Here is a 26,450-nt window from a genome sequence, read left to right as displayed (position 1 = left end):
GCAAAAAGGAATTTTCTGGATTCCACACACTTTTAGTTCGGCGAGTGCGTTCTCCTTCCTCGTGCTACATGATCAATGGAAACCTGAGCTGACACGCCACCCATCAAAGACAAAAGTGTTTCTGACGACGGTACAAACACAGAGGCACCGCCACGACTCACGATGTGCGTCAGGCACGTCGACTGGAACGCCACTATCGGCCTTCCCAGAGTAAGCGTGCAATTTGGGGACATTTTTTTTTTTTTTTTTTTGATGGGGCTGAAATTCACAAACACAACTCGTAAGAACATATAAGCGAATCCCCACTCGGCCCCTTCATTTAAATATGGTAGTTAACTGAATCCGAACCAATGGAGCCTGAGCCACTTCACCCTAGACATGGCTTCATTTGCCTAATACTGATCATATAATATATAGTAACGCTTAAATATATTTATGTAGAAATGTATTTTCAGATATAAACACAAACAGCCCAATTCCATAAAAAATTGTTGAAATGCTTTTTTTTTTGTTTGTTTTTGTTGTCAGAAGTAGCAGCTGGTGTGAAGTGGAATTAAAAGAGGAAGTCACACCAGCAAACGAACGGTTGGATATTTTCGCGGAGCTCACGCCAAAAACAAAACAGTCTAACATTCAAGTTCAGTAACAAGCGCGTCGAGTGAGAGTATTAAGAGTTAAACTTTATGCGTTAGTTGAACAGCCGAGTGCTGCAGACGGTGAAGTCACCACTGTTTATGGGAATGAAACTCAACTCAAAGACTCGTGTAAATCACAATGTTAGTAAACACAAGTCCTATGTACATATGTAAAAAGAAAAGACTTAAAATTGACCAGGAGCCCAGAATCACCAACGAATGAGTGAATTCACGGCGGCTTCAACCTCCCAAGTGTTTCTGAGCCCTCTTGTGGCCAAAGGAGGAAACGCAGGACGAGGTGAAGTCAGTGAAAGGAGCAGAGAAACTCCCAGAGTAAAAGCGCACGACTGGAAGTTAAACTGTGCGTTTATGAGCCTCAGCACAACCAATTTAGAATATTTGCACTTGACGTTTAGAAGCTGGGAGAGAGGAAAATGGTAAGGCCATGTCATGCTGCGAAAAGCAGCTAGTCAAGTAATTTTACGTGAATTATGCAAAACGATGCTTTACCCACTGGAAAAAAAAAAAAATAAACAAAAAACACCCTGACAAAGCAGAATGTTTCCTCCGATGCTTCACAAGAGTTATAATTCACACATTCTAATGTGCACCTGTCCTGGGATATCCTCAACACAGGAGAAGGAAAAAATACTAAACGTATGATAATAATTACAATAACAAAGAAGCCAAAATTAATAAATTACAACAATGCACCCCTGACAACGACAAAACTCTTAAAAAACATCAAAACTCGACACAAAATAGGAAGAAGGAACTTAGCAGAAGAGGAAAGAGACCAGGAGCGAGCAAACGCACTGAAGGAATACGTAGAATTTCCCTGAAGTACTTTTTTTTTTTTTTAAATATATAGCTTTTAATATAGTCGTTTCCTCTTTGTGTGGTGCACACTCGGGGTGGTCTTTCCACTTCACCTTGTGAGAAGGGGGAGGAAGCTGTCTGGAACTGATAGAAGATTTAAGGAGCTCAGCTGGACAGGAACTTCAGGAGTGCAACAGTAGAAGGCTTCTCAGCGACGGCCGCGGCGTCACATCTCTGCAGCGGGAAACAGAAGAAATATTCAGCTCGGTTATCGCGGCGGTACAATGGTCCCAGCTGGCACGCTGTAAAACGTTTGCTCTGAGCACGTGCAGCTCCTGCCTCACCTGACATGGCTTCTAAAGGTTGATTAGAGGGATGCAGCGTGCCGATGGCGGATTCCTTGTCCTCGAAGGCTACTTTGGTCCCGTCGGAGTTTCCGTCACAGTTGATCAAGACTTGATTACAGTCCTCGGCCTCGATGAGGGGCCGAGCCTTAGAGTGGGCGTTGACGTCGATGAGCTCTTCGAAGCTCCACTGGTTGGACTTGCCGTTGAGGCTCGAGACCAAACCCACCTTGGAGGAATCGTGCTCGTTCATGAACTCCGATCCCTCCACAAGACGCTCTTTCGGAGTTGGACTGGAGACGAGGGAGAGAAACACCGAGAATGTTGTTACAGGGATTTTTGGAATCGGAGAACAATTTGTGTGAAAACATGACGCAGCTGCAGGGAGGGCAGGAGAAAGTCATTGCATAAAGATGGGGGTGGAAAAAAAACTTCACAAGGCAGATTTGAATTCTATTTCAAGGAACAATCAGCATATAAAAGGTCAAAACTAACCGTTTGTTCGCTTCTATTCTACAACCCAGGGCCGAAAATCACTCCGACCAGCGAAGAAAGCAGGAAAACATGCCGCAAATATATAATTTCATTTATTGACGATTCACTTCTGATCCTCGATGCATCGTTTTCTACACAAATTGGCCTTTTGGAAAATGACAAACCTAATGTTTATCTTCAGTTTGTGTTGTGTGGCTTGCCAGTGTAATTTTAAACACAAACCAACTGTCTGAGGGCGACAGTTTCCCTGCTGGTTTATATTCCGAGCTCCCGTCCCGTCAGCAGTGATCAGCAGGTCCTGCGTAGGTTTCTATACTCGTACCTTCCTGCCTGACTCTCATCTGGACTGGTGTCGTTGTTATTCTCCTTGTCGTCCGTCTCCGATTTCCCATTCACGCCGCCCAGAGACTCGTCCTCTGCCACTGGCTCACCAGAGGACAGGTCACATTCGTCTCTGTCCGCCACCATGTCGGCTTCATCAGAGTTGTCCATGGCGTCTATGGAAGAACAACCCAGTGAAACGGGCCACGGCAAATAAGCAAATTCAAACAAACAAGCTCCTCGCACACAAAGCGTATGTAAACAGCGAAGGCTGGAGCTCACTGACCTGCGCCGTCACAGTTTATCTGGTCGTCTCCGTCGTCCTCAATGTCCTGCTTGTCATCGTCTCTCTGCACAGAGAGAAAGACCAACATGAAGTCAACAAAACAAAAACAAGTTTCATCACAAACAAACTTTACGTTCTCACCTTTAAGTCGCCTTGATCCCCTTTTCTGGTTCTCTTCATTATCTCTTCAATTCTCTGAAGAGAGAAAAAAAACATTTGCAACGCCAATTCGTAACACAAAGAGTCAATCACATAAAAAAAAGCGAACGTGTTGACATGAACTTGGATTTCTGACTAAATCTGGATTTTGCCAAAAACAACTTCAACCTCCTTCCAAAAAGCTATTTCATCCAGACCGGGTGGGACAAACCTATTCAGTCGACATAACGCAGTTTTATCTCAGTGGGAAAGGAGAGAAGAAATACATGTTCTTAATAAAAGCTCTGATGAAGAACCTGAAACTTCTGTATCACTGTGAGCTTAAAAGTGTGGTTCTTCAGACTGACGTTGGTAAAGCTTCTCAGGTCTAAGGTGGCGTGATTTGTGCAGTGTGTTGATCAACTCTAGTATGGATTGGATATAATGTTGTTTTGCAACAAGGTAGTTCAGCCTTCACTGCATCTCAATTCAATTGCTTTTGTATTTCTGTTGGTTTTCAGGATTAAGTTAAGTCTACTAAACTTATTAAAACAGTGTGGACACATTTGAAATTGCATATTTTATAAAAAAGCAAATTTTTTTTAGAATATTTACACCGTATGAGACCGGACTACTTGGGGGGTCACATTTGGTTAGTCTAGGGAGAGAAGACGGGTCAAATGGGAAAATTTCATGAGGGCTCAAGAATGGTAGAAAAAGAGCGAAAGTGAGGGTTTTTGAATGTTGATCATTTTTTTTAAAAACTATTTAATCTTATAAATCTGCAAAATACAGAGTATGAGAGAAATGGGTAAAAAAAAAAAAAGGATCCAGCCAACCGTCATACCTTCTTTCTCTGCATCCGTTCCTCCTGGTTCTGCTGCATGATGCGATCTCTCTCCTGACGGACTCGCTCCGCCTCCTCCTGAGCCTTGGCCTCGGCCTCCTCCCGTTCCTTCTGGAGTTCGACTTGTTTTTGCGCTTCCACTTCTGCGAGTCTCACCTTCTCCTCCTCCGCTAAACGAGCGTCTTCCTCCTCTTTAATTTTCCTTTCCTCCGCAAGCTTCTCCTCCTCCTCCAGACGTTTCAGTCGAGCCTCCTCGGCCAAACGCTTCTCTTCTTCTTTCCTCAGCCTGAAATAAAGAGAAATCAGTGTAAGGAACTAAGAAAACCTGAGGAGTAATCAATTTATATATATATATATATATATATATATATATATATATATATATATATGTTTTAACGATCACACCAACATTCCCATTTTATAGTAGAATAAAATATTCTTATTGCATAAGTACGACAAAGAGAGCATTGTAATCTTAAAAGTGCACTGACGGCAAATAAAGCGAAAAACCCATTAAATTATAATTTTTTTTAATTACAAGAGCTCAAAAGAGCGCTGAATATTAACTACAATTTCACAACAAATGCAAGTGTTGACATCTTAAATCTTAAAATATGCAATGCATCACAAAACCCGAGACATTTGTACTTTGTCTTAGTCTTTATACACTTTTAGTTTTATTCATAAATCTGACTTGTTGCTTGTGTCAACCGTTATGGAAGATTCAGATTTACAGCAGGATTAGAGCAGCCTTCGTAGCAGGGAGCAATACTGATGCAGAAGTTGATCAATTTAAGAGTAATTAAGTGACGACAATGACGCCCGATCGTCACGTTACTGTCTCAAAGATATACATTCTTCCAAAATGAAAGTTATACATGGAGTAAATTTATATTATCTTATATCGAGTTCAGTCAGGTTAATAGTATTTCATTTAAGTTTCTAGGTCAAAACTGCAATACAAGTTGAATACTGACGATTCTTAATAATTAACCGCATGTATCTGCACTGACCAACAGTGTCACAAAGTGTGTGTGTGTGTGTGTGTGTGTGTGTGTGTGTGTGTGTGTGTGTGTGTGTGTGTGTGTGTGTGTGTGTGTGTGTGTGTGTGTCCATTACCAACAACACCCAAAATGTTTAAAATCCATTAAAAACTGTATCATGTGTCAAAAACACACTTTGTATATTTCTGAACGGGCACTTTAACTTCAGGAAATAAGTTGTAAAGGTATATAAATAAACAATGCGAGTACTTTTGCTAACTGACTCCACCAACAAGGGGAAAGATGTGCATTTGGAAGACAATTTTCATTTCAGTAGCAGTGAACTTACTTCTCCTCCTCCTCCTTCTGTACCCTCAGCTGCTCCTCTTTCTCCTTCTGCTCTCGCATCAGCCTTCGGTTTTCTGCCAGGATCTTGGCAGCCTCAGCAGCTGAGTTGGTGCCCGCCGTGGCCTTTGAGTCTGACATGCAGAAAGACAAAAAGAGAAGATAAGTCTAGCACTTTCGGATCCGTCTCACACATTTATCAAAACAGCGCTTGACCCGAGGGCTCGGCATCAGGCCCTTCGTAGGAAAGTCAAGCATGAGTAAAGTCGGAGGGGAGAGGCCGCGATTGGTGGAGGAGGATCGCCGAGACACAGGAAGACAAAAGCATAATAGAAAAGAAAGTGGGCTGATCCAGTGTTGTGTAACTTTCACATGACCGTGTCTTAGAGAAAACTCATCCGCACTACTCTCCTGGAGAATCCACATACAGTACAGTACTCGAGGCCCTAATGACAAATTACAATAAAATAGGCTTATCTATCATCAGCGCAATCAGCATATTGTCAATATAAATAGGATTAATCAATAGTTATACGGTGATTTCTAATTACAATCATATTAAAAGCCTCTTCTGCATGTTCAAAGACAATTTTATGGCTACTCTGATACTACCAATGTCTTGTGCACAGTGGACAACAGCCTTGTCGTATGTCATATGAATTAAATCCTAACTCTTGCAGAACACAAGTTTCTCCAGCAGGTGGCAGAAGCACCAAAACTCGATCTGTGACAGGATGCAAGACCAGCAGGGACTTCTTAATAGGTCTGCTGCACCACTGAGATATATTGCAGCCAAAGCTGCTGCCATGTCAGTTTACAACATTCAGACGAGCCACAGACAACAAACTGTTTGTTGTCTGGCTGTAAAAACTGATAACAAACCAAAACTGACTGCTCGCTAAAGCCGTGCTAAACCGTGATCACAAGGGAAGTATTTTGATATTACTCCAAGTAAAAAAAAAAAACATGATAAGCATCACTAATGACAGAGAGCCATAATGTATAGAAACTCATGATAAAAACTCATGTTGGGTGGTGTACAGAAATTAGAATGTTATAAAACAGCTATTTTTGGCAACATTAAACTCCGACTATAAATGAGAGTGATACCCATTCATAGCGGCCAAGATTAAAATCAAAATGGGAAAGTGTTAAGAGGATCAGTGACAATATGATTTGCTGAAAGTGGCTGCTGTCTAAATGCCCCAGTACAAATATTGGTACGTACCGTCAAGCTGATGATGGCTGTTGGGACACAATACAAAGTGAATTTGTGTTTATATGCTTTCTGCTCACCATCTTTGTCTTTGGTCTTGTTGGAATCGGAGGACTGTGGACTGGTAGCTTGGACAGGAAACATATCTTTAGACTTGGAGTCTCTCTTTCGTAACATCGGGGGCCCTGTTGGAGTGAGCGCCGGTTTCTGGATGGGTGGGGGCTTGCTTGATGTTGACTGAGGAGATGGGGGGCGTTGTTTACTTCCACCCGGTGAGGGTGGGCGCATCTTCGGACTCGACCTGCCAGACAAAAAATGTGAGCTTCGCTTATTTTTGATCAACTTAAATTGAAAGTCCGGCCTTCTAGTGTTTAATGCAAGTAGCGAGGCATCTTACTTGGCTGCTCCCGGCGAAGGGGTCCTCTTTGGAGCCGGATTGGGGGCTGGGGATGGTGAGCGGTTGCGTGCCGCCGTAGAGGACGGGGAAGCGGGGCGTTGCCCACCTGGTGATGTTAACCGTTTCTCTTTCTGTAGTACCGCACAGACAGAGAAATAACACAGAATAATCTTCAATTCAAAACTGTTGGCAAAACACTACAATAAGTATTTACTGTAACATGAGAATGACATATTAAACCGCTCTGAATAATGCAGCTAAGCTTGGCTGACTATGTTGGCTTATCACTAAACAAGAGCCACCGCCTCTGTGGAGCTTTCACAAACAGTAAAAAGGCTCCAACACATTTTCAATGAAGAGAGTGGAGAAAAAGTTTTCAGTACTTTAAAATAGATCAATAAAATATAATATTCTCTTGCATTCAAACTTGGTAAAGACCATAAATCAGAAAACACATGAGCAAATAAGTGCTAAATATTAAGAATAATGTCGCTTGAGTCAGATTTTTAGTATTACTAAAAAAACAAAAAAAAGAAAACATGATGATGGATGACAAAGGCTCTATGAATCCCAAAATATAGTAAAGTTATGTTAAGCATGCTAGATGAAATAAACTTGTAAAAGAAGGATAAAACTAAAATTGAATGTCCTCTAAATGCAGAGTACTGACAAGGCAATATGTAATTCTTCAAACGTACTTGGTGGACAACTATTCATGCACATGTGACCACATCATTTAACGCTCCACCCATTTTAAGAACAGGTATCCTTCAATAGCTTCCTGGGTAGAAACATAGAATTTCACTGGGTGCTCCGGCTTTATCTCTTTTGCACACAAACAGGAGTTTGTATGAATAAGCTCGCTGTCCCAAAGCTACAATACAACTAGTCTATTGCCAAACCCAAAGTAAAGTCAATAGCGTTCATTTCTATGTCTTCACAGGCATTGTTTAGTTTGAATGGCACATGACAGCGATAAAAGGTTTCAATTGATCTATTTCTAAGGCTTATGAGCTATGTTTAGTTCTGTAAACAGGACAGCGATCACACCAAGGTCAACAGTGTGATGCTCGGACACAAATATCCACAACGGTACAACTCAAAGTATTTTAGCAGATTACTGAGACAGAAAGAAAAAGGGTAAAACCTAAAATTTTAGATCAATGAATGAAACTTTTCAGGCTTTGCTTCTGGCAACATGAAGAGGTAGAAAAAAATTATAATTTTCCATTTACATCAGTGTATTATTTTGCAAAGAATATTGACAGTTATTTTATGGAGTGGAGCGTTGCAATGACACACGAGCAGCCATTTCTACAATGTGATGATGATGCATTTTCCACAGAATCGCTCAAGAGGGGAAAAAATGGGTGAAAACGAGTTCCTAAAACATTCAACTTTAACAAAATGAGACGGAATAATAAAGCTTGCCAACTCAGCAATCATTAAAGATGACTTTAACCTCCAGGCAACAAAACCTCTGAGTCATGAACATGAAGCTGTGACTTTCAATAATCTCTAAACCTGTGGAGGCATGTGGATGGGAAAAGACAATGACCGGTAAGAAAACACCAAAAGTTTTGATATCAGGCGTTTGAGCCTGGGTGGAGTCTGCTTTACATGGCCTGATCTGGGCAGAGTCGACCCACTCTGAATTTCTTTGTTTCATGCAATGACAATAAAGCCTTTCACAGCTACAGAGGAGGACAGTCGGGTTGTGAAAGAGAGTTTGGCTCTATATGCCACCGAATGAGAACAGAGAGAAGTTACTGATAACCAGGTGGAGGATAAAAGTACCGCGGACAAGATTTAATCATACTGAACCTGCAAAGGTCAAAAAACAGCTGCAGGAACAACATTTCCCTATGGTTACCATCTCGCAAAGATACTTTGACAGGCAAATGCAGCCGGATACTTGGGTATAAAGTATATAGTATCCATGTAGTAGAGGTTTCTCATGCACTTTCACATCTTGATTGTCTTCAACTCCATCATGTAAATCAGGACCCTCTCAAAAGTGTCAACCACCAAATACTATCATGTTTGCAAAACATAGAGCAATTTCCAAGTCAAAATTAAATAAAGAAACACCACTGCTGGCAAAGTAATTTTGCAAACACTGCCTTGCCATCCCAAATTTTACATTCTCAAGAATTGTCAATGAATTAAAATCATTTCACTCTGGCAAATGAGCAAACGGTACCATGGTCTCAGTCCTCCGTCCTCTCTTTATATTTTGGACACGGATACAATCAGATCTGCCATCACATCCAGGCTGCTCTTATCAGCCAGACCAACATGACTTACAGGAATGTAAATTAATCCAACATTCACTTAGAACCTACACCACAAATGATCATTTTCAGATTGAGATCAACAGTTCAAGTTACTTAAGCATACCTATTTTCATTGATGTCCATCTCAGTTTCCTTTTGTAGGCCTGGAGTTAGTCACAGCAATATGAAGAGGTAATCTCACCAGTGAAGGGTCGAGGGCTCCATCGGCCGACACAGATGTGGTCATGCCGCTCTTTTGTCGGTCGATGCTGCGGCTGCGCACTGGACCACGCGGTGGGTGCATGGGGCTGGCGGAGGCTGAGCGAGGACACAGGTGACACTCTGGTAAAGGACACGGTCATCGCAGGAGCAGGGGAGCATAACCAATGGGAGGAATGAGAAGCAAACAAGTTGGGCAGCAAAAGCAGCAAAGACCCAAAAGAGAGAATAACAAGTGGGGGTGAGAGATGGGGGGGGGCGGGGAGTGAAAGGGATGGCAGATGATTGTTGAAAGAGAGGAGAGTGGTTATGTAAGGGGACAAGAGCACAAAAAAAGCCATTTGTTAGACATAGCACTTTATGTCAGCAATAGCTTGACTTCTTAAGCTTTAGCTTGGCTGCAATCACTGCGCATATGACGAGCAAAGAAACAAACAAACACCACACAAATAAACTCAAAACACACCACAGGTACCAAGCTTCTGCACACAACAACACATCTGAACACTGAGCACCACGGCACACCATACATAAAAACTACCAACAACAACAGAAACACAGCACACACGGATTTATTAGTACACTCAACACAGTGAATGCTCATATTGTAATCTCTTGTGCTCAGTGATGATGAGTCATTATGGCCTTCATACTGTAGCAGCCAGATAAAACTGGAAAACTTAACTTTTCCAGATTTAGAGAATATAAACAGGAGAGACTACTTTAAAATGTTGATTCTGAAATCTAAAGTAACTGTAATGGAAGCACTGTCTTCAGCAGCGAGTTTAAATTTAGCCTGAAGAGGAAATAGAGCCCTTCCCTGGCTTGCTGTGTCAGATTGAGAGATTAACCATCATAATCCCAAGACATGGACAACTCTCCCTGTAACAGCCTGGCCACAAAAGTCGTCTGTAACTCATTCCGACTGCATTCTGAGCATCAGCAGCCACGATGAAATTCAACCAGTCATGAGCCATCACTGCGCCCACTAATGGGGATGAGTCATGTTTCTACTGGGGCTATACCGAGCAGGAGATCTATAGCTGCTAATGGGTTTGTAATGGCTGTTCAATAAGCAACATAACCTAAAACCAATACCGGGTATTCGGTTGCAGCTTGGAGGTGTCAGGTTTACTATATATATATATATATCCTTCTATTTAGTTACATGTACTGTAGGTTATGACACCACAGATGACCCTATAAAGAAACTATTCATATAACATGTAAAGCATTCAAGCGAACCAGAGACAAAAACATCCTCTTGTTTCAGAGTAGACTTTCACAAAAAAAGCCATCACAAAATTTGATTTGTGTGACTTTGAGTGGCTACGGAGTCCCCGAAACTCGCGTCCAGAACACACGGGATAACACAACAGTCTCATTCTGACGTAACAAGAACCAATAGGTAAGCAGCTTAAGAGTAAATCTCCCAGCATGGACTCCGAGGCTCCTCAGATACTGAAAAATGCTCCTGGCCAGGACTGCCCTGCTCAGCTCAGCTCAGCGCACAACAGCCAATTGTGTCAGCTGTGAGGGCGCATGTGAACTGAACCCGTGTGTGCATCAATATTTACTGAGTAACTGTGTTCTCTCACATGAGTGTACTTTGCAGAAAATCATTACTGTACATGCATAAAACAGCTGATCACGACAATGGAGGCTTTAAAATACGAGGAGCTGAGAACAGGCTTCAGCAAATCCGCCACCAAGACGCCACCATTGGTCTGAAAGGATTGCTCCACAAGCAAAGCAGTCTGCAGCATGGCACTGGGATTAACTCATCTAGTGACGAGACACCGAAGGTAACTGGGCAGACTATCTAGTACTAAAATCGCAGCGCTGTAAAATGCAGGAAGGGGGTCTGTGTTGAGCCATCCTTTCCTCCCTTGTCAGGGTCTCCTAAGCGGAGGTTACCTGGAGCAATTGTTCCTTCAGCGGACAGGGCGGCGGCGCTCTTGCTCCTAGCTAGTGAGGCCTGGGTGGGGGTGAGCAGGCGACTAAGGATCTCTCCTTCCACAGTACTGACCGGTGGCCTGCGAGCTACACGGCCGAAAAATCACCGGAGAACAGCAGAGGAGAACAAAAAGACCAAGAAGGAAAGAGGAGTGGATGAAAATGGGAAATGGAGGCAAAAGAAAGGTCACCATGTGATTTAACAGGACAGAATTTACATACTGAACCAAAGGTAATGTCTCCATAATCTTACATGGGTCCTTTTTAACGGTCATTACCCTTTTTACTTTAAACAGTATTCAATAAAACAAGGGTTACAATCAAAAAACATTAAGTCAAAGGCACCATGGAAAACTACTGAGACAGATTAATGACCCGATTGTCTGGGAATTGAAGATCAGGTAAAACAGATGTCCAAGTAGACAATAAGGTTTAATCAATGGTTCCTTGAATCAGGAAGGTGTGCTGACGGGGAAATAAACCATTAATGAATTTCAAGGACAGCAGAGAAATACTACTGGGGTGGAAAATGAGAAGTGAAACAGACTGGGGATTAAAATGAAGGGTCAAGTGATGGCGAGATGCAAGCTCATCAGCTTCTGCTGTGTAATGCTGCCTACAGCCAAGATTAAATACAGTTCGAACTTTACATGGTACAAATGAAGAGGCTGATGGAAGCTCTTCGTGTGAACCTGTTAGTCGGTGCTGACCAAATGCAATTTTCACAGCAGAAACAAAATACTGCTTGCTCCCAAGAAATGGAAGAATTGAAAATTCCCCATTTGGACTACAAAGGAGATATTATACCACAGGAGGGGTTGAAGAACTCATTGACTGATTCGGACACATGTCCCTCAACGCTCGCTCCTCAAAAGGACCTATATACCCATTCCCTTTAAAACCCCTCACTGAGAAGACATCTGTTGTCGACAGACTTTAACTGTTGAGTGCCAGCCTGCGGTGAAAGACAGTGCGTCTTGCTGCTGTGCATCTAGAAAGAAGTGTCAGTTTCTCTGATCTGTGGTTATGAAGTTAATTCTGTGTATATTAATTGGGGTTCAATGACTTGATTTTATAGACAAAATGTTCCTTTGTGAATGACAGAAGATGAGTTGTATTATTACAAAGGTTAACTGCACAAAACACACACGTTTACATGGGGGGGGGTTACAGTTGCTTCTGTACGATGTAGCTAAAAGACAAACAAAAGCATTTGTGGTTAATAGCAAAACAGAGAGGTGGTGGGGTTACACCCGTGCTCTGGGGCTGCGGTGGTAGGATGGCACTGACACACACCACGCTGAAGCACGAGTGACTTAAATCCAACTGTGACGTCATCTTTTGGGGAATAAACAATCAACACTTTGTGACAGGAAAACAATACACTGTGTTAATGCCGTCAGGCCACAGAACAAAACCTGTGTTGACATATAAGAAACAAAGCAAATAAGGTTAAAACAGAATCAGCAGTCAGTGAGAAACATGGCACAGCACAGTGTGTAGTAGGATCTGCAAGTTTCAGACAGCACAAAGGTTAAAGAGACGTGTTGCAGTAAATTACAAAGAAAAGAAGAAGAACTTTGCAGCTGAGGGGCTAATGGAACAAACGGAGGGAGAAACTCTTTGGAGTAGATTAATAAGAAAAGAGGGCAAATGCAGCAACATTAGATGGCCAGCTGGGAAACATCCTGAAGCTCCCCGACACTGAATTGAGGTGAAGATTTTAGGCCAAATATTTCTTTGCAGGACAGTGAAACAAGTAGATTGAGAATGAGTAAGCCATTTTTGAACATCAGCGCCACATGCTTGTTATTCGAAGAGGGAGGCCTGAGCAATGCATGCCGATTGTTCATGCTAGCCACCTTGATCATCCGATGTCCCTTTATCAGGCTTAGCAGGGGTCTGTCCTCTGCCCACACTTACTCGCGTGAGAGAGGAACTTCTCTTCTTGACGGAACTGCCTACAAATACGAAAGTGCAGTTATAGATCACCAGACAGGCACTGGGGGGGTGATGAAGTCATGTGCATTCCATTCGGCTTTATGCAAGTCACCAGGTTAGCGCTGAATGGACTCATCCCAGCTCCAAAGATGAGTTTGCAGAACAAGACAACAGTTTTAGTTGTCTCCTCTGCTCAAGCTACCCAATTGCCTCTAAATCATAGTTTATGTTCAGTGTTAACTTTAACAGAGAAAACAACAAGCAGCAGCATCTTGTTGTGTAGAAGCCTCTGCAGGGACAGAGATGAATGTATAATGTAGTGACAGATCATATACTGCACACCATCTTTGCTATGTAATCATCACATGCGATTGAGAGGGGATCTTTTGCACCTGTCGGTTGCTTTTTGCCGTCTTCCTTACTGGCCTGAGCAGCATTGCCATTGCTTGGCAACCGGTTACAAGAGGAACTCCTTGGCTTAACACCTGAGAGACAATGATGAAACACCCATTGACAATATCACATCACACTCTTGTACATGGATATTGGGATATATCTGTATATAATATTAATAATGGTAGCATAATGATGTCGTCAGAGTGGAATATTGGTATGGCAGTGCATAAAACCTGGAAAAGAAAACATGGGATACTATGCTGTGATACAGTCGGAGTATATCCACATTTGGTGCTTGAAGGCCCAAAAAGTTTTGAAAATTGAAAGTTATACACTGAATGCATTTAAGTGTGTCCTCTTGAACCAGAGACAGCATCGCAGTGGTCCTGTAAACAGGTGTTAAACCCTCAGAAATAACAGAGGTCAGCTTTCACTGTATGTTTAAAGATTTGTTTCAAGGTTTGTTTCGGGTCGTCTGGTGTTAGTCATCTGGAAAGCTTACATATACACATATTATCACATAAATACACTCACGTGGTTAATGAAGTAAAAATCTCATACATTATGTTGGGACAAACGGCACTAAAGTACAGGGAGGGGAGGGGGTGAGGAGGGGAGAAAGAGAGGGGTGGGGATTGAGGGAAGCAAGGAGGGGGAGGAGGGAAGGAGACTTACGTTTGTCAGGTGATTTGATGAGTGTGGCAGAGGAGGAGGAAAGGCGTTTGCTGATACTAGCCTCAGACGGCTGTTTCAGGTTCATGGTGGATGTGGAGCGCTTGTCCACTACGAGGGAGGAGGAGAGACAGACAAGGGAGGCGGGATTTACACAGGACGCTAGCCACTGAAGGAAGGAAAGTGGGTGCACACAAGGGAGTACAAGGTTCTGCTAAATCCTAACTCGAAGAGACAATAATCCATTTATGCATTATGTTCTTTACTCATGGTCCCAAAATTAACAATTGAGTGATAATCCAATACTAATTCACTTACTATAGTCACTGTACTTTTAAAGCCAGGCACTTTGGTTAGTAAACAACAGATGCCAATGATGTGGCTCTCCGGAGAGGAGAGCATCAACAACGTCACACTGTCCGTGCCAGATAAATACGAGTTTTCAACCGACTATCATTCAAGTGAGCTTCCATGCAGAGTCACCCATGTGCATGACGATAGGGCTGGGCAATATCCACTAAAACGTTTGATCAAAATCAAAAAGTAAATTTTTTTTTAATGGAAATTAGATAAACAATACAAACAGGTTTAAATTCCTCATTTAAATTGCATATTTTCATAGTTTTGAGGTTTTCCTATATCAGTGCTGGAGGCAAAATATATCTTAAAGGCTTCTACATTTCAACAGCATGTCATCACACTATTCTGACAATGTTTGCCTTAAATTAATTCCACGTCTTTTTTTCTGCAGGGTTGTGTAGTTACAGAACACCCAAAATAGCTTGATTTTTGTATAACGGCTCTTCCTAGTGTGCATCTCCACTTGTTTTTCCCAACACTGGGATGTTTTCCGCTGTCCTCGTGGTCTCTTGCAGATCATGTGCTGCTGGTGCGCATGTGAATATTAACAAAGGTTGTAAGCTCTCACTTATCTCTCACAATTCGTGGTTGTTTAAGATAGTGACTTATTATTTGTGAAATCTAAAAGCAAAATGTTGTCATTTCTACAGCATTAAGGGGAAGGTAGTCTATGTGAAAGTAATCTTTTGACAGAATATATCCACATGTGCAAAGGTTATGTTAAATCCATTGATTGGACTCCACTGCCCAGCCCTATACAACCCTGTGTGGTGAGAAAGCCTGATTCTAGATAATGACCCGAAGCACTTCAGAACCAAGGCTCCCATACAACAACGGTTAGTGAAACACTGCCAGTTAGGATGGTAGTTGGGAAGGTGGAAGATGCTGGGAGTGCCGACGGTGGTGAAGGAGGTAACCAGCTATCTGTAGTGCCAGTGCCAGTCCATGCTGCGTTGCTATATCGGTGAGCAAAATATCAACAGATGAAAAAAACCTTGTCGATTCCTTGGTGGCTTTTCTGGCGAGGCAGGAGAGATAACTATAGTTACTGGAGATGAAGCGCTGGCATCAGAATCTCCTGTGGGAACAGACAGCTCTCAGGGAGGAGCACTAAAACACAAGGAGGTGAGGGAGGTTTTGTCTTCATGCAAGGTAAGACGACACGGAGTGGTGAAACCTGGCTGAAAGCCATCATCCTCTGCTTGACACACACAGCCTAAAGTCAGAATACACTGCCTGACCAGTGAATATAATATTTCTGTCTGTATAACCATGACCTGGGTGTTAAGTATGTATTATAGTTTTCAAAAAAAGGTAGATGCTGAATGTACTAGATTTTAACTCCAACCATATAAAAGAAGATCATGTTGTGAACTTATCTACATACCTTCTTGAAAAGAAGCAAGAGATTTATGGTATAACCATAAAATAGCACCTTTTTTCCCCCCGTTATGACAAGCAGACTCTGAAAAGTTGAGAATGAAGCTTTTACCTCGTGTATCTGAATCTGGGGACTGTCCTCCCCAAGACCATCTTTTCTGCCTTTGCTCCACTCGCTGGCTCCGTTCCAAAGTCCGCCTCATCACTGCCTCATAGTGCTCCTGGAGGAAATGACAAGGGCAGATCAAGAGAGGTTATTTAGGATACTTCAACTGTATTACACAGTAAATAATTTATTGAAAGTTATTTCAAAACTGAAATGTAAACCTGTGGCTCTATGCCAATTATATACTTTTCCAAAAAAAATGAACCAATCACTCAGTCGTGCCTCCATCAATGTTGCAGCTACCTTTTCCTCTTCCTGTTTCAGCTTTCTCTTCTCCTCCACGGCCAGCCGTTTCTGCTCCTCCTTCTTTCGCTGTTCTTCAACCTTTTTCTGACGCTCCTCCAGCTGACGCTCCACCTGAAGCTTGGCCTTGCGCTCCCGCTCCATGATCTGAGACTCCCGCAACGCTAAATTAACGACGTGCAGAGAAAAAGAGAAGAAAAAGTTAGAACAACCTGTTTATATATGTGAAAATATTTGTTCAAGTGAAACCTACAAATACTAGAAAATCTAAATAAATAAATAGCAACAGGCTTTATCAATAATGAACTCGTGTGTTGTTTTCTTAAAAACTGAAAAAAGAACAAATAAATACATAAAAACATGATTTAGAAAATATAATTTATAATGTATAAAACTGACATGATTAAGACCAAGTTTCAAGATAGATGACTAAAACATTTATATCTATTACAAAAGCAAGAAATGTTTTGGCAATTGTCTTTACAAAACAGGCAATTACTCAATCACAATTTTCCACCAATTTATTCAAACTACATTAGCCAAAGTAGTTTGATGGACTTTTGGATCACCATCTCACCCTGTTGTTTGTCTGCTTCCTCTCGCCTCTCTTTTGCCACTCTCAGTCGGTCGTCTATTCTAAGCGAAGCTCCGTCAAGGACTGTAAGCATAAATATACATAATTCAAACGTGTGCAGCATGAACAGAGAACATGAAGGGCATTACAGGGCAGTGCAGTGTCACACAGGCTTTGCAGGAGGCAGGCAGATGTGTGCATGTGACTGCCAATAATGAGCTTTGTCATCTGTTACAGTGATAAGATGATGACCAGGGTTCGCTCGCAGTAAGCCACACTGAGCGGTTGGTGGAAGTGTATTGTATTGCATCTAATAGCTCAGATTATGGGACACAATGAGTAGGCTGACAGGGCAATATCTGTGAGAACCAAACCCTTTCTGAGTCAAGGTGCGGTGTCGTTTACCTGGCTTACACCCCTGAGGTTTAGCTGCTGCTGCGTTGGTTGTAGGTCCTGGACTGTTCCCCGACAGGCTGCGCCGCTCCTCTGCTTGTGCCTGTGCAGCGGCAGCTGTACGGAGGAGAAAACACAAGACACAGCTTACACACAGTGTCAAACACTGACTGTGTCATGTTTGTCGCAGCAGGAATGTCAAATAATATAAGCAAACTCAAAGTTTTTTTTCCCTGCGCTTTGCTCACGCTCCATAGGAATGCCAGCACTAGAGAGATCCAACGGATTTGAAGCTACTTAACAATCCAGCCATTCAGCTATCAGACATAGCCGCCCGCTCATGGTCAACCCTGTAGCCAGCCATACACTGCCCTTTGTGACAGGCTGGGAGGCCACTGACTGCAGCAAGAGACACTACATTCACACCACTGCAAGCCTCCTAGTATACAGCCAGTAGGAATGGAAAAATTCAATCAAACATAAAGGACCATTTTCCACTGCCCTGACTGGAGTGCATGCAGTTCATATAATCACATACTACTACTGATACAAATAATCTGTAATGATAGCAAGCAAATCATCTTTTTTTTTTTTCTCCATTCTACACAGACTACAGACACTTTCTTCAGTCACACATAAGCACATGAAAAATTGTGGTGAAGAGAGACAAGGTCAGGAAGGAAGGAAACATTGAGGAAATGATCAAGCTTTATTTGCCTTGAAACCAGTCCTTTCTCCAGTTTCTTTCCTTCTTGTTAGTGTCTATTCAGCATTACAGAACTGCTGACAGGGAGCAAAAGGATCGGCAGTCCTGTGATTGTCACACTATTGATAAATTCTTCTAAATGTGTCTCTCGCCCACTCTGCTGCAGCCTTTTGGAATATAAAACACAATTTTTATTTCTAAAAATGTTTGACCACATTTGCAATACAATATTTTTGTGCAGATTTAGTCACAGGTGACATTATGTGTTGAACCACGACTACATGCATCACAGCGGACGGTGCATAGCTGGGCTGAGATGTTTTGGTCCGGCATCGAGATATACCAAGTCAAAACCAGAGAGCCGAGTAGAACTGAAATGCTGTTGATTAAACACATGACACCAACAGGAGCTTTGTTTTTGAGGACCTTGTAGTATAACAGCTGCTAGTATTTCAGACGTTGCTGAAAACCAGTTATTATATCTTCATATTTGTGGTGCTCTTTAATATTGCTATCAGTCGCTGCCAAAACAAACCAAAACCTTTCACTGTTACTGTACAGGAAGTCAGTCATATTCAACAGGCACTGACCAAAGTTCCTACGGTGTCCTCGCTGTATGGAAATCAATGCTACACTACGATTACTACCGTGTCTGAAAACCAGAAAATGCAACGGGTTGTTATGTCACTGCCAGATCGAGTGGTAGGCTCTGTTTACTAGGCAGATTAGCAAGTACATTGTGGTCACATGTCTAAATCAAAGTAAAATGCACTTTATGACAGTTAAGAAGACACATAAAAGCCAACATAATGTTGACATATTGGGATTACCAGGGCCTGGACATACAGTAGCTGATGGGAGTAAATGGCCATGCACTGATTATCAGTCACATACAGCATCATCATTGCTCTACAGTCAAAGAAGCTTATAAAAGGTTCACTTCACTATTGCTGACATATTTCAGGTCCACTGTACAAATGTGACCCGGGTCCAAACAAATACATATTGTAAAAAAGACAATAACATGTTGAAACAGCCATTAGACACACCAGTAAATACATATTCCTCATTTTATATATATATATATATATATATATATATATATATGAATGATCAATTAATCAATCATCACCAAAACAACTCTAAAAACTCAACATGGAAACATGCATTAGCTCACTGGCATCACATGGTTTGTTGTGTTGTGTATAAAGTATGCTATGGTGCATGTATGCATGTATATCACATATTCACAACACAGTATAGAGAGAAATACATTTTGGTGTGCTGACATGACTTTGAACCTACTGACAACACATTATCATTTACTTCAGGGAATAGACAAGGAAAACAGACTCTGTTGCTAAGTGAACCACAGAGAGGCTCCAATGGATGAAGTGCTTCTGAACCACACTCATATAAAAAATAAAAATGGACTCGATAAAGGGATGACTCATCAATGAAGACGAAAGCAAGCTTTCTTATTTGTGAGAGTATAACTTCCCAGATAACTAATGGTGGGTGTATGCATATATAATATAAATCTGTCAGCAAAATTACAGTTTGGATTAAATGTGAAAAATATCTGTGTCCGAAGCCTCTTAAACTGCATTAATTACATGAAATAAGTATATTTTCAGTGAGAGCGACTGCTGTGACATTCTTCGGCTCAGGACAGGTTTTACACATCCTGCTCTCTGATGTTAGAAAACTGCATATTCTGGCTTTTGGTGGGGTGGACACCCAGGCAAGGAAAGCAAACAGGTTGAGTAGGTTGCAGCTGCCGGGCTTAACAATTCAGACTACTTATGCAAATCATCCCTCACTGAAGCATTTTGTTTAATATGCCTCACTATTGCCGTCAAGAGTTCAGTCAATTTCAGGGTTTCAAAACAACACGAAAATGTAATAAAACTGTTTTATAAAACGCACACTAATGTGTAGATTTAAGGTCTTTTGGAGCAATGGAAGACATGCCGTTTTCTCAAAAGACCTCAAGAGGGCCAGGTGTCCCCCTACAAATGAAAGAGCCAATCAGAGGAGCCGTTTCTCATCACTTCATCACTATGGAGATCTGCACACATTAACATTCATCACCACGGCCAAATGAATCCATTTGGGCACATCTTGAAGACATAAGAAGGACAAAACACCTGGTAATCATCTCAGTCTGCAATAAAACATCAGACTAATAATAATTTTTTTCTGTCAGGCAGAAATGTTGCGTTAGAGAAGGCAGCGGGGAAACCATTTCCCTGTAATCACCGTGTTCTTATCAATCTATCAGTCATATGAAAAGGAAACTGCAGCAAACCTGCATGAAAGGTGCTCTTCAAATAAAGCACAAGCGAAAACATTTTTACCTTTACCGAGTTTTAGGTTGTATTATATATTGGAAATATTGTGAGTCTGATGACAAACACAAACAGTACTGTTACTGCAACGTGTCTATGATTACAGCTCTGCATTATTAGACTGAATGATGAAAACAAAAGAAATAGAAGAACATCCTGAGTGTATCCGATATACTGATTGACTGAAAGTGGCTCAGCCTCGGGGCTCCAGGGTTATTATGGCTGCAGTAAAGACCACCGGGGGGGGGGGGGGGGGGGGGGGCTAGTGATGACCCAGCTGTGCAGGCCAGACCAAATACCAAACAGGAAGCAGACCAGTCTGGTTCACAACATAACGTTAGGCCCTAGCAAATGGCATTGCTCTATTAGACAAGAAAGATCAGATGGCATATGTTTGACAACATTTGCAACACATATAGTCAGCACTGAGGGCAATTTGTAAAAGGAGAGGAGTAAATCAGTGGGTCAGTATTCTGTCATATGGTTCACTCTTTAATGTGCCCTGCAGCATTGGTACGATTAAGCAGCTTGTTGCACAGGAAGTGTCTGCTCTGCTAAATATAAAGTGGACAACCATTGGCAATGACTGCCAAGACTATTCAAGGACTTTTACCTCCAACTAAACACCATCAAAAGGTGAACACATCTAGAAGAACTTCTAACTAGCCAACTGGTTCAAGTTCATAACCTGCAAGAATTTCATGAATAATATCATGAGCTGAGAGCATTGCTGATTCACACTCACAATACGTGTGCGCACATGCACAAACACACACACACACACTAAATCTTCTATGGGATTATCAAGACTTGCACATGCAAAGGTAAGCCTTGGCTATTTGTAGTGCTCACAGGATAACGATGACACATCCCAGTTTGTCAAGTTGTCTCTGTGTCGAGTTTGAACCAATTTCTTGAAAGAAATGAGGATCATTTCTCGTCCTTTATAATTTCTAGTTTCCATAAAATAATCTTTATTTTACACATCTTTTATTAATAGCTATGCTCACATATGTACAATCTTTGCTAGGAGTGTAAATCCAATCATCCTGTTGATATTGTGAGAGCCAGTGCATCACTTACATCATGTCTCGCATAATTAGTCATTGATGCTGTCTGCGGTTTGAATAATAAGCAAATTGACGGTCGAGGAAAACACACCTGACACCTGGATTAAATACGTATTTCTAACCGAACTATCACATAATTCCTGTCACAACTAATACAAGCATTTAGATCTGTAACTCCCAAATGTGGAACGACGTCAAATGAAAGAACAAAATAATTATGATACATAAGCACACAAAGATGTGAGTATTCTGTGTGGTTCCATCTCTCTGTTGAACTGGCGACTTGTCCAAGGTTTACCCCACCTTTGCCCCAAGTTAGCTGAGATTGGCTCCAGCGCTCCACAAACCCCAACTAGATAAAAGGTGGTGTATGAAATGCAAGGGCGAAATATGCATTTTTAGGGAGGGGGAAAAAAAAGTCACTCAGAAGACTTCACTCACTCTCTATGCAAATTAACACATTTTGCTAATCAAATTTTCCATGTAGACGTGCAGAAATGTACACACACTATCATCCAAATACGGGGAGCAAAGATAAGTTAACAGATGAAAGAAACTTCATAACTGTACTCTCTCTCTTTATGATCCTCCTGCTTTTAACTCTGCAGTTGTATTTGTTTAGCCAGAATCCGGATAGTGTTGTGGCACGACTTGCAGTAGTGTGATCTCCCCTCATAATAGCAGGGTTCATTTTCTCCTTCCGTACATTCTTGTGGAAATGAGTGTGCACTTGTGCAAAATTCCTGACATTATTTTATTATTGAGCTCCAACTGAAGGCTGAGCATACCCTGGACATCATTGTCACAGAGCCAGGGCTCCTACACGTTCCTCTGAACTTGGTGGATATTTTCATACAACCACAGAATTGGGTGGATGTAAATTCCAGATTGAAACTCCTGAATGGAAAAGTTCAGGGAAACAGGAAGAAGATCAGCACTAAATATGGTCCAGTTGTTGCCAGGAGTAAAAGATGCCTACACCCACACGGGGTATGCCGAGAACTCCCTCTTACCCTAAAACACTTCAAAAACAGCCCAACTGCTGCCGCAGCCATAACAAACCATTCATTCATTCATACCCACAGATGCAAACACAGTAAACATCCATGTCTAAGTCTAGAAGGGGCCAACTGAGCCGTGGATGAAAAGCGCTGATAGAAACTTTGCTGCTTCAGTTGGCCTGTATAGTACCATTTCCCAAAAAAAAAAAAAAAAAAAAGTCCCTTCAGCTTGACAAAACAGTTTGTAACACAGAAGCAAATCCTTGTTATCGCAGCATCTCGACGTTTCATGAAAGGCAACTATCAGGGCTCTGTGTCTGACAGAGTCTGACCCTCCAGCTTTATCACAAATTCAGGTCAGACATTGTTATAGTTGCCCTCCCCAGAGAATGCAGGGGGGGTAATGCCATATGTCAACAAATAAGCGTAACTGCCGACCAGCGTTGAACAGTGGAGGGAAGATCACATCACGCAAGACAAGTTTCATGAAAAAATAAAAAATGCAGTGAAGGGTGACAATACAAATCAGAATCAGAAAGTACTTTATTAATCCCTGGGGGAAATTCTTTTGACATAGCTCCACAGAGAATGAAGAGAATTGGTAAATAAAGATGAAATATGTAACATTAAGTTAAATGCATGCACTGGATTAAGTTGCAGAAATAGTAGGTAGCTTCTGTTTTATGTAATCACATTTGGTTGTGTTGTTATTGAGAGCAAGTGTGGTTGATAAGATAGTTCACCATTTCAGAATAATCCTGGTGATTTTTTTTTTTTAAACCAATCTCATGACCAAAAGATCAGAACAGTTTGGACTTTTAAAAGTTTATGTAATGCTTTATGAGTGAACCTTTTAAGTTACTAATAGTTTGGCCAAAGAAAAGCTCTTATTATTGTTCCCTTTTAAATGTTCTACCTCTTTATATATCAATATTGTGGCACATGCACGGACAGCACTTACAATTCTGTGGCTTTTAACAAAACAAGATAAAAAGTATTCGGATTCTCAAGGTCACCTAATGATATAAAACCATTCAGAAATTGGGCATATATTTACATTAGGTTCGTGTGATCAACTACATAGAAAATTACTTTCTACTGCAAAGTTACAGCCATTACATTATGTTTACTGTCATTATGGCCTAGATGCACATGGTTGATATATTTTATCATCTTAATCACTTAAGATTCTTAATCACCTTGTTGTATTGTGTTTGGTTAATTTCCTTGTTCCTTTGTGATAGTATAAAAAAAAACCACTTACATTGCCTACATATTCTGCCATGACATTAAAACATTAGGTCGTTGAAATGAAATATGTTGGTTCTAGAATGTAACAAGCAAATATAAAGGTGAAGACAATTTGTTATGTCACTAATGGTGTGTGGTATCTTGTTTACTCCAACCCAGAGTAAACAAGATGCTTGTTGGTGTCTGCTGTGAACTCCAAATCAGATCTCTGTCATCTTTAATTCAACAGACATGACAGCAGCTCCTTCCTGAACCTCCAGCCACAAAGCGGCTTCACCCAGCAAGCTCGCAGAGTCTACCTGGCCTGGTCTGGTACACGCACATTGTTCCACTTTGATAGGAAACGAGTGTAAATTGTGATAAAGGAGAGTAAAGTGTGTCGACAGCAGAGAGAGAGAGCAAGCAGCCTAAACCGAGCACGAAACAACTTCAGCTAAAGGCTAGCTCCTCTCTTTGAGTGCGCGCGAATTACAGTTTTGGCAAAAAGTTACCAGAGTGACTGAAAGTGTGACTTTATTGTGTGTGACGTTTTTTTAAAAAGTGTGAAGAAGTTGCAGCCTTTTTTTATTTTTTTTACCCCCACGTTGATTGTCAGTAGATAAGGGGACAGCGTGCTAACGCTACTTTAGCCGCTGGCCGCGGGGCGCTCGGCCCCGCCGGCTCGCGGCGGCAGCAGCCCGCACAACATCACCAAGTGACGCCGTCACACGCGAGTCAACTCACACAGAAAAAAAAAAAAAAGGCCGCCGAAGTTTCCCTTACCCATCTGGGCTCGCAAGCCTTTGAGAGTCGTCGCTCCCTCCGCCATTTGTGTGAAGTTTCTCTTCTGTTTTCTAGCGCAAGGGGCGCGTTAACACATCGCAGCCGGTAGGACTCGGACAGCGCGCGGACGTGGACAACAGAGACAGGCTGAAAGTGAGATGGTTCACTCCGACTGACTCCCCGCGGCACAACAACTGAACGCCGCGCGGCTTCTTCTGCGTTGACGGCTGTCAAAACTGTGGTTTGGTGCACTACCGCCACCCATTGGTGGAGAAGAGATTGCTGTCTGGATCAGAGGCGTCAATTCACGTCAAGGTTTGATTTGGTGAACTGCACCAGTAAAAAAAAAATATATAATAGCTCATTCTCAGAGTTTTGAGCTACCGGGCTCCTCTCATGTGGAACCAGCCCCCAGTTTCAGTCAGGGAGGATGAAACAGTCTCTACTTTTAAGATTCAGCTTAAGACTTTTCTATGTAAAAAAAAAATGTAGGACTGGTTCAGGTCACCTGGGACCATTTTATAGAGACACTGCTATAGGTTTAGAGTAAGGGTCTGCAACCTTCATGACCAAATGCGCCATTTTTGTAGTTTTCCTCCAAAGCAAATTTACCTGGAGCCGCAAAACACGTTGAAACTTGAGGCGAACGCGGCTTCTAAAGTTTCACATATACACTAGATATGAAACATGTACAAAAACTGCATCTTGCGTTACATTCATAATGGTTCAATTACAATTTAGGATGGTAAACATTTCATTAAGTTTTCAGACGTTTTCCAGCATTTTTCAGACAATTTTCTATTTTAGAATAGAAATATTTTGCTAACCCCAGAGGGAAATTCATTTAAGCTTTGCTCTGCACAGAATAAATAGAAAGAAAACTGAATATCAAATAAGACAGGATAGAAAACAAATAAACTTATTTAGACTATTTATATATACAAGGCTTATCACTGACTAATATAAGCACAGCAAACACTATTTACAGGGAGGAGATATTACGTCTGATTGCCAGAGGAAGGACATTTTATCCATTTTAATAATTTTACATCATCTGATGGAGCAAAATAAAACAATTCCTTCCATTTGAGGCTTGTAATTCTTTTTTCTAATATTCTGTTGCATTCAGAATTGCAACACATTACTTTCCAATTGAATGTCGCACAGTGTGATTCTTCCTCCCGCCTCCTACCGATAAGTATTAAATCCATGTAGTTTGCATGTTCTCTCTATGTGTGTGTGGGTTTTTTTTTTCCTGCATACTCTGGTTTCCTCCCACCATCCAAAAACATGCATATGAGGTTAATTGGTGACTCTAAATAAGTGTGAATGTGATTGTGTGTGGTTTTTTTCCCTGTGACGGACTGGCAACCGGTTCAGAGTGAAAGCTCTGAGAGTGACCTGAACACGACAAAGCAAGAGATCGAAGATGGATGAATGGAATGTCCATTGAGCTGAGGCCAGTGACTCTTTCATCAAGCATTCTTACACCTCCCCCCGCTATAAAACGTTGATACTATTGCTAAAATCATCTTTTCTAACAGATTATATACACTTTTAATTTGACCAAGGTCCATTCTATTCTATTTTACCTGGCAGTGACCCAGACCTGCTTTTGTTCACAAATAAGATGTGATTTTGTCACGCGTCTTTAAATCTATAAAATCAGAAATGTGAATTAAATTGCTCTGTACTTTTTGTTTTATTTACATACTTAAATTAACATAATATCCACCAGTTTTACAGCAGTTGAAACAGGATATGAGGCAGGAAGATATCAGTAGTAAGACAACCTCTGTCAGTCCAGGCGGAAAGGTTTAATCTGAATACTTTACACCCACTGATGAGGTAAATTGTTGACTTGAAATTGCCTGTAATAGTTTTTCACTGCGATGGAGCAGTGACCT

General features: G+C 41.5%; 1 protein-coding gene across 9 annotated transcripts; it reads right to left on the bottom strand.

Annotated features, from left to right (window-relative positions):
- Positions 1 to 251: 251 nt before the first annotated feature.
- On the bottom strand, positions 252 to 24,786 carry map7d3 (MAP7 domain containing 3). Of its 9 annotated transcripts, XM_080465735.1 has the most exons (20): positions 24,544 to 24,732; positions 17,415 to 17,519; positions 17,013 to 17,093; positions 16,436 to 16,599; positions 16,139 to 16,247; positions 15,641 to 15,724; positions 14,290 to 14,397; positions 13,611 to 13,703; positions 13,140 to 13,238; positions 11,239 to 11,364; positions 9,305 to 9,444; positions 6,827 to 6,957; positions 6,510 to 6,730; positions 5,218 to 5,347; positions 3,886 to 4,171; positions 3,042 to 3,095; positions 2,901 to 2,964; positions 2,616 to 2,790; positions 1,799 to 2,091; positions 252 to 1,688 (listed from the first exon to the last, which is right to left on the bottom strand). In XM_080465735.1, the coding sequence occupies exons 1-20, from the start codon at positions 24,587 to 24,589 to the stop codon at positions 1,681 to 1,683; spliced, it is 2,517 nt and encodes an 838-aa protein (XP_080321861.1). In that variant the 5' UTR covers positions 24,590 to 24,732; the 3' UTR covers positions 252 to 1,680. The 9 variants fall into 9 exon arrangements, with proteins under 9 accessions (XP_080321861.1, XP_080321863.1, XP_080321862.1 ...); XM_080465737.1 differs by lacking the exon at positions 11,239 to 11,364 and having other exon boundaries at positions 9,305 to 9,420; positions 24,544 to 24,748; XM_080465736.1 differs by lacking the exon at positions 15,641 to 15,724 and having other exon boundaries at positions 9,305 to 9,420.
- Positions 24,787 to 26,450: the final 1,664 nt, after the last annotated feature.

Source organism: Lipophrys pholis (assembly GCF_963383615.2).
Source record: "Lipophrys pholis genome assembly, chromosome: 6".
Classification (NCBI taxonomy): Eukaryota; Metazoa; Chordata; class Actinopteri; order Blenniiformes; family Blenniidae; genus Lipophrys; species Lipophrys pholis.
The sequence above is the reverse complement of the archived record's forward strand: the minus strand, read 5'-3'. Positions and strand labels throughout refer to the sequence as shown.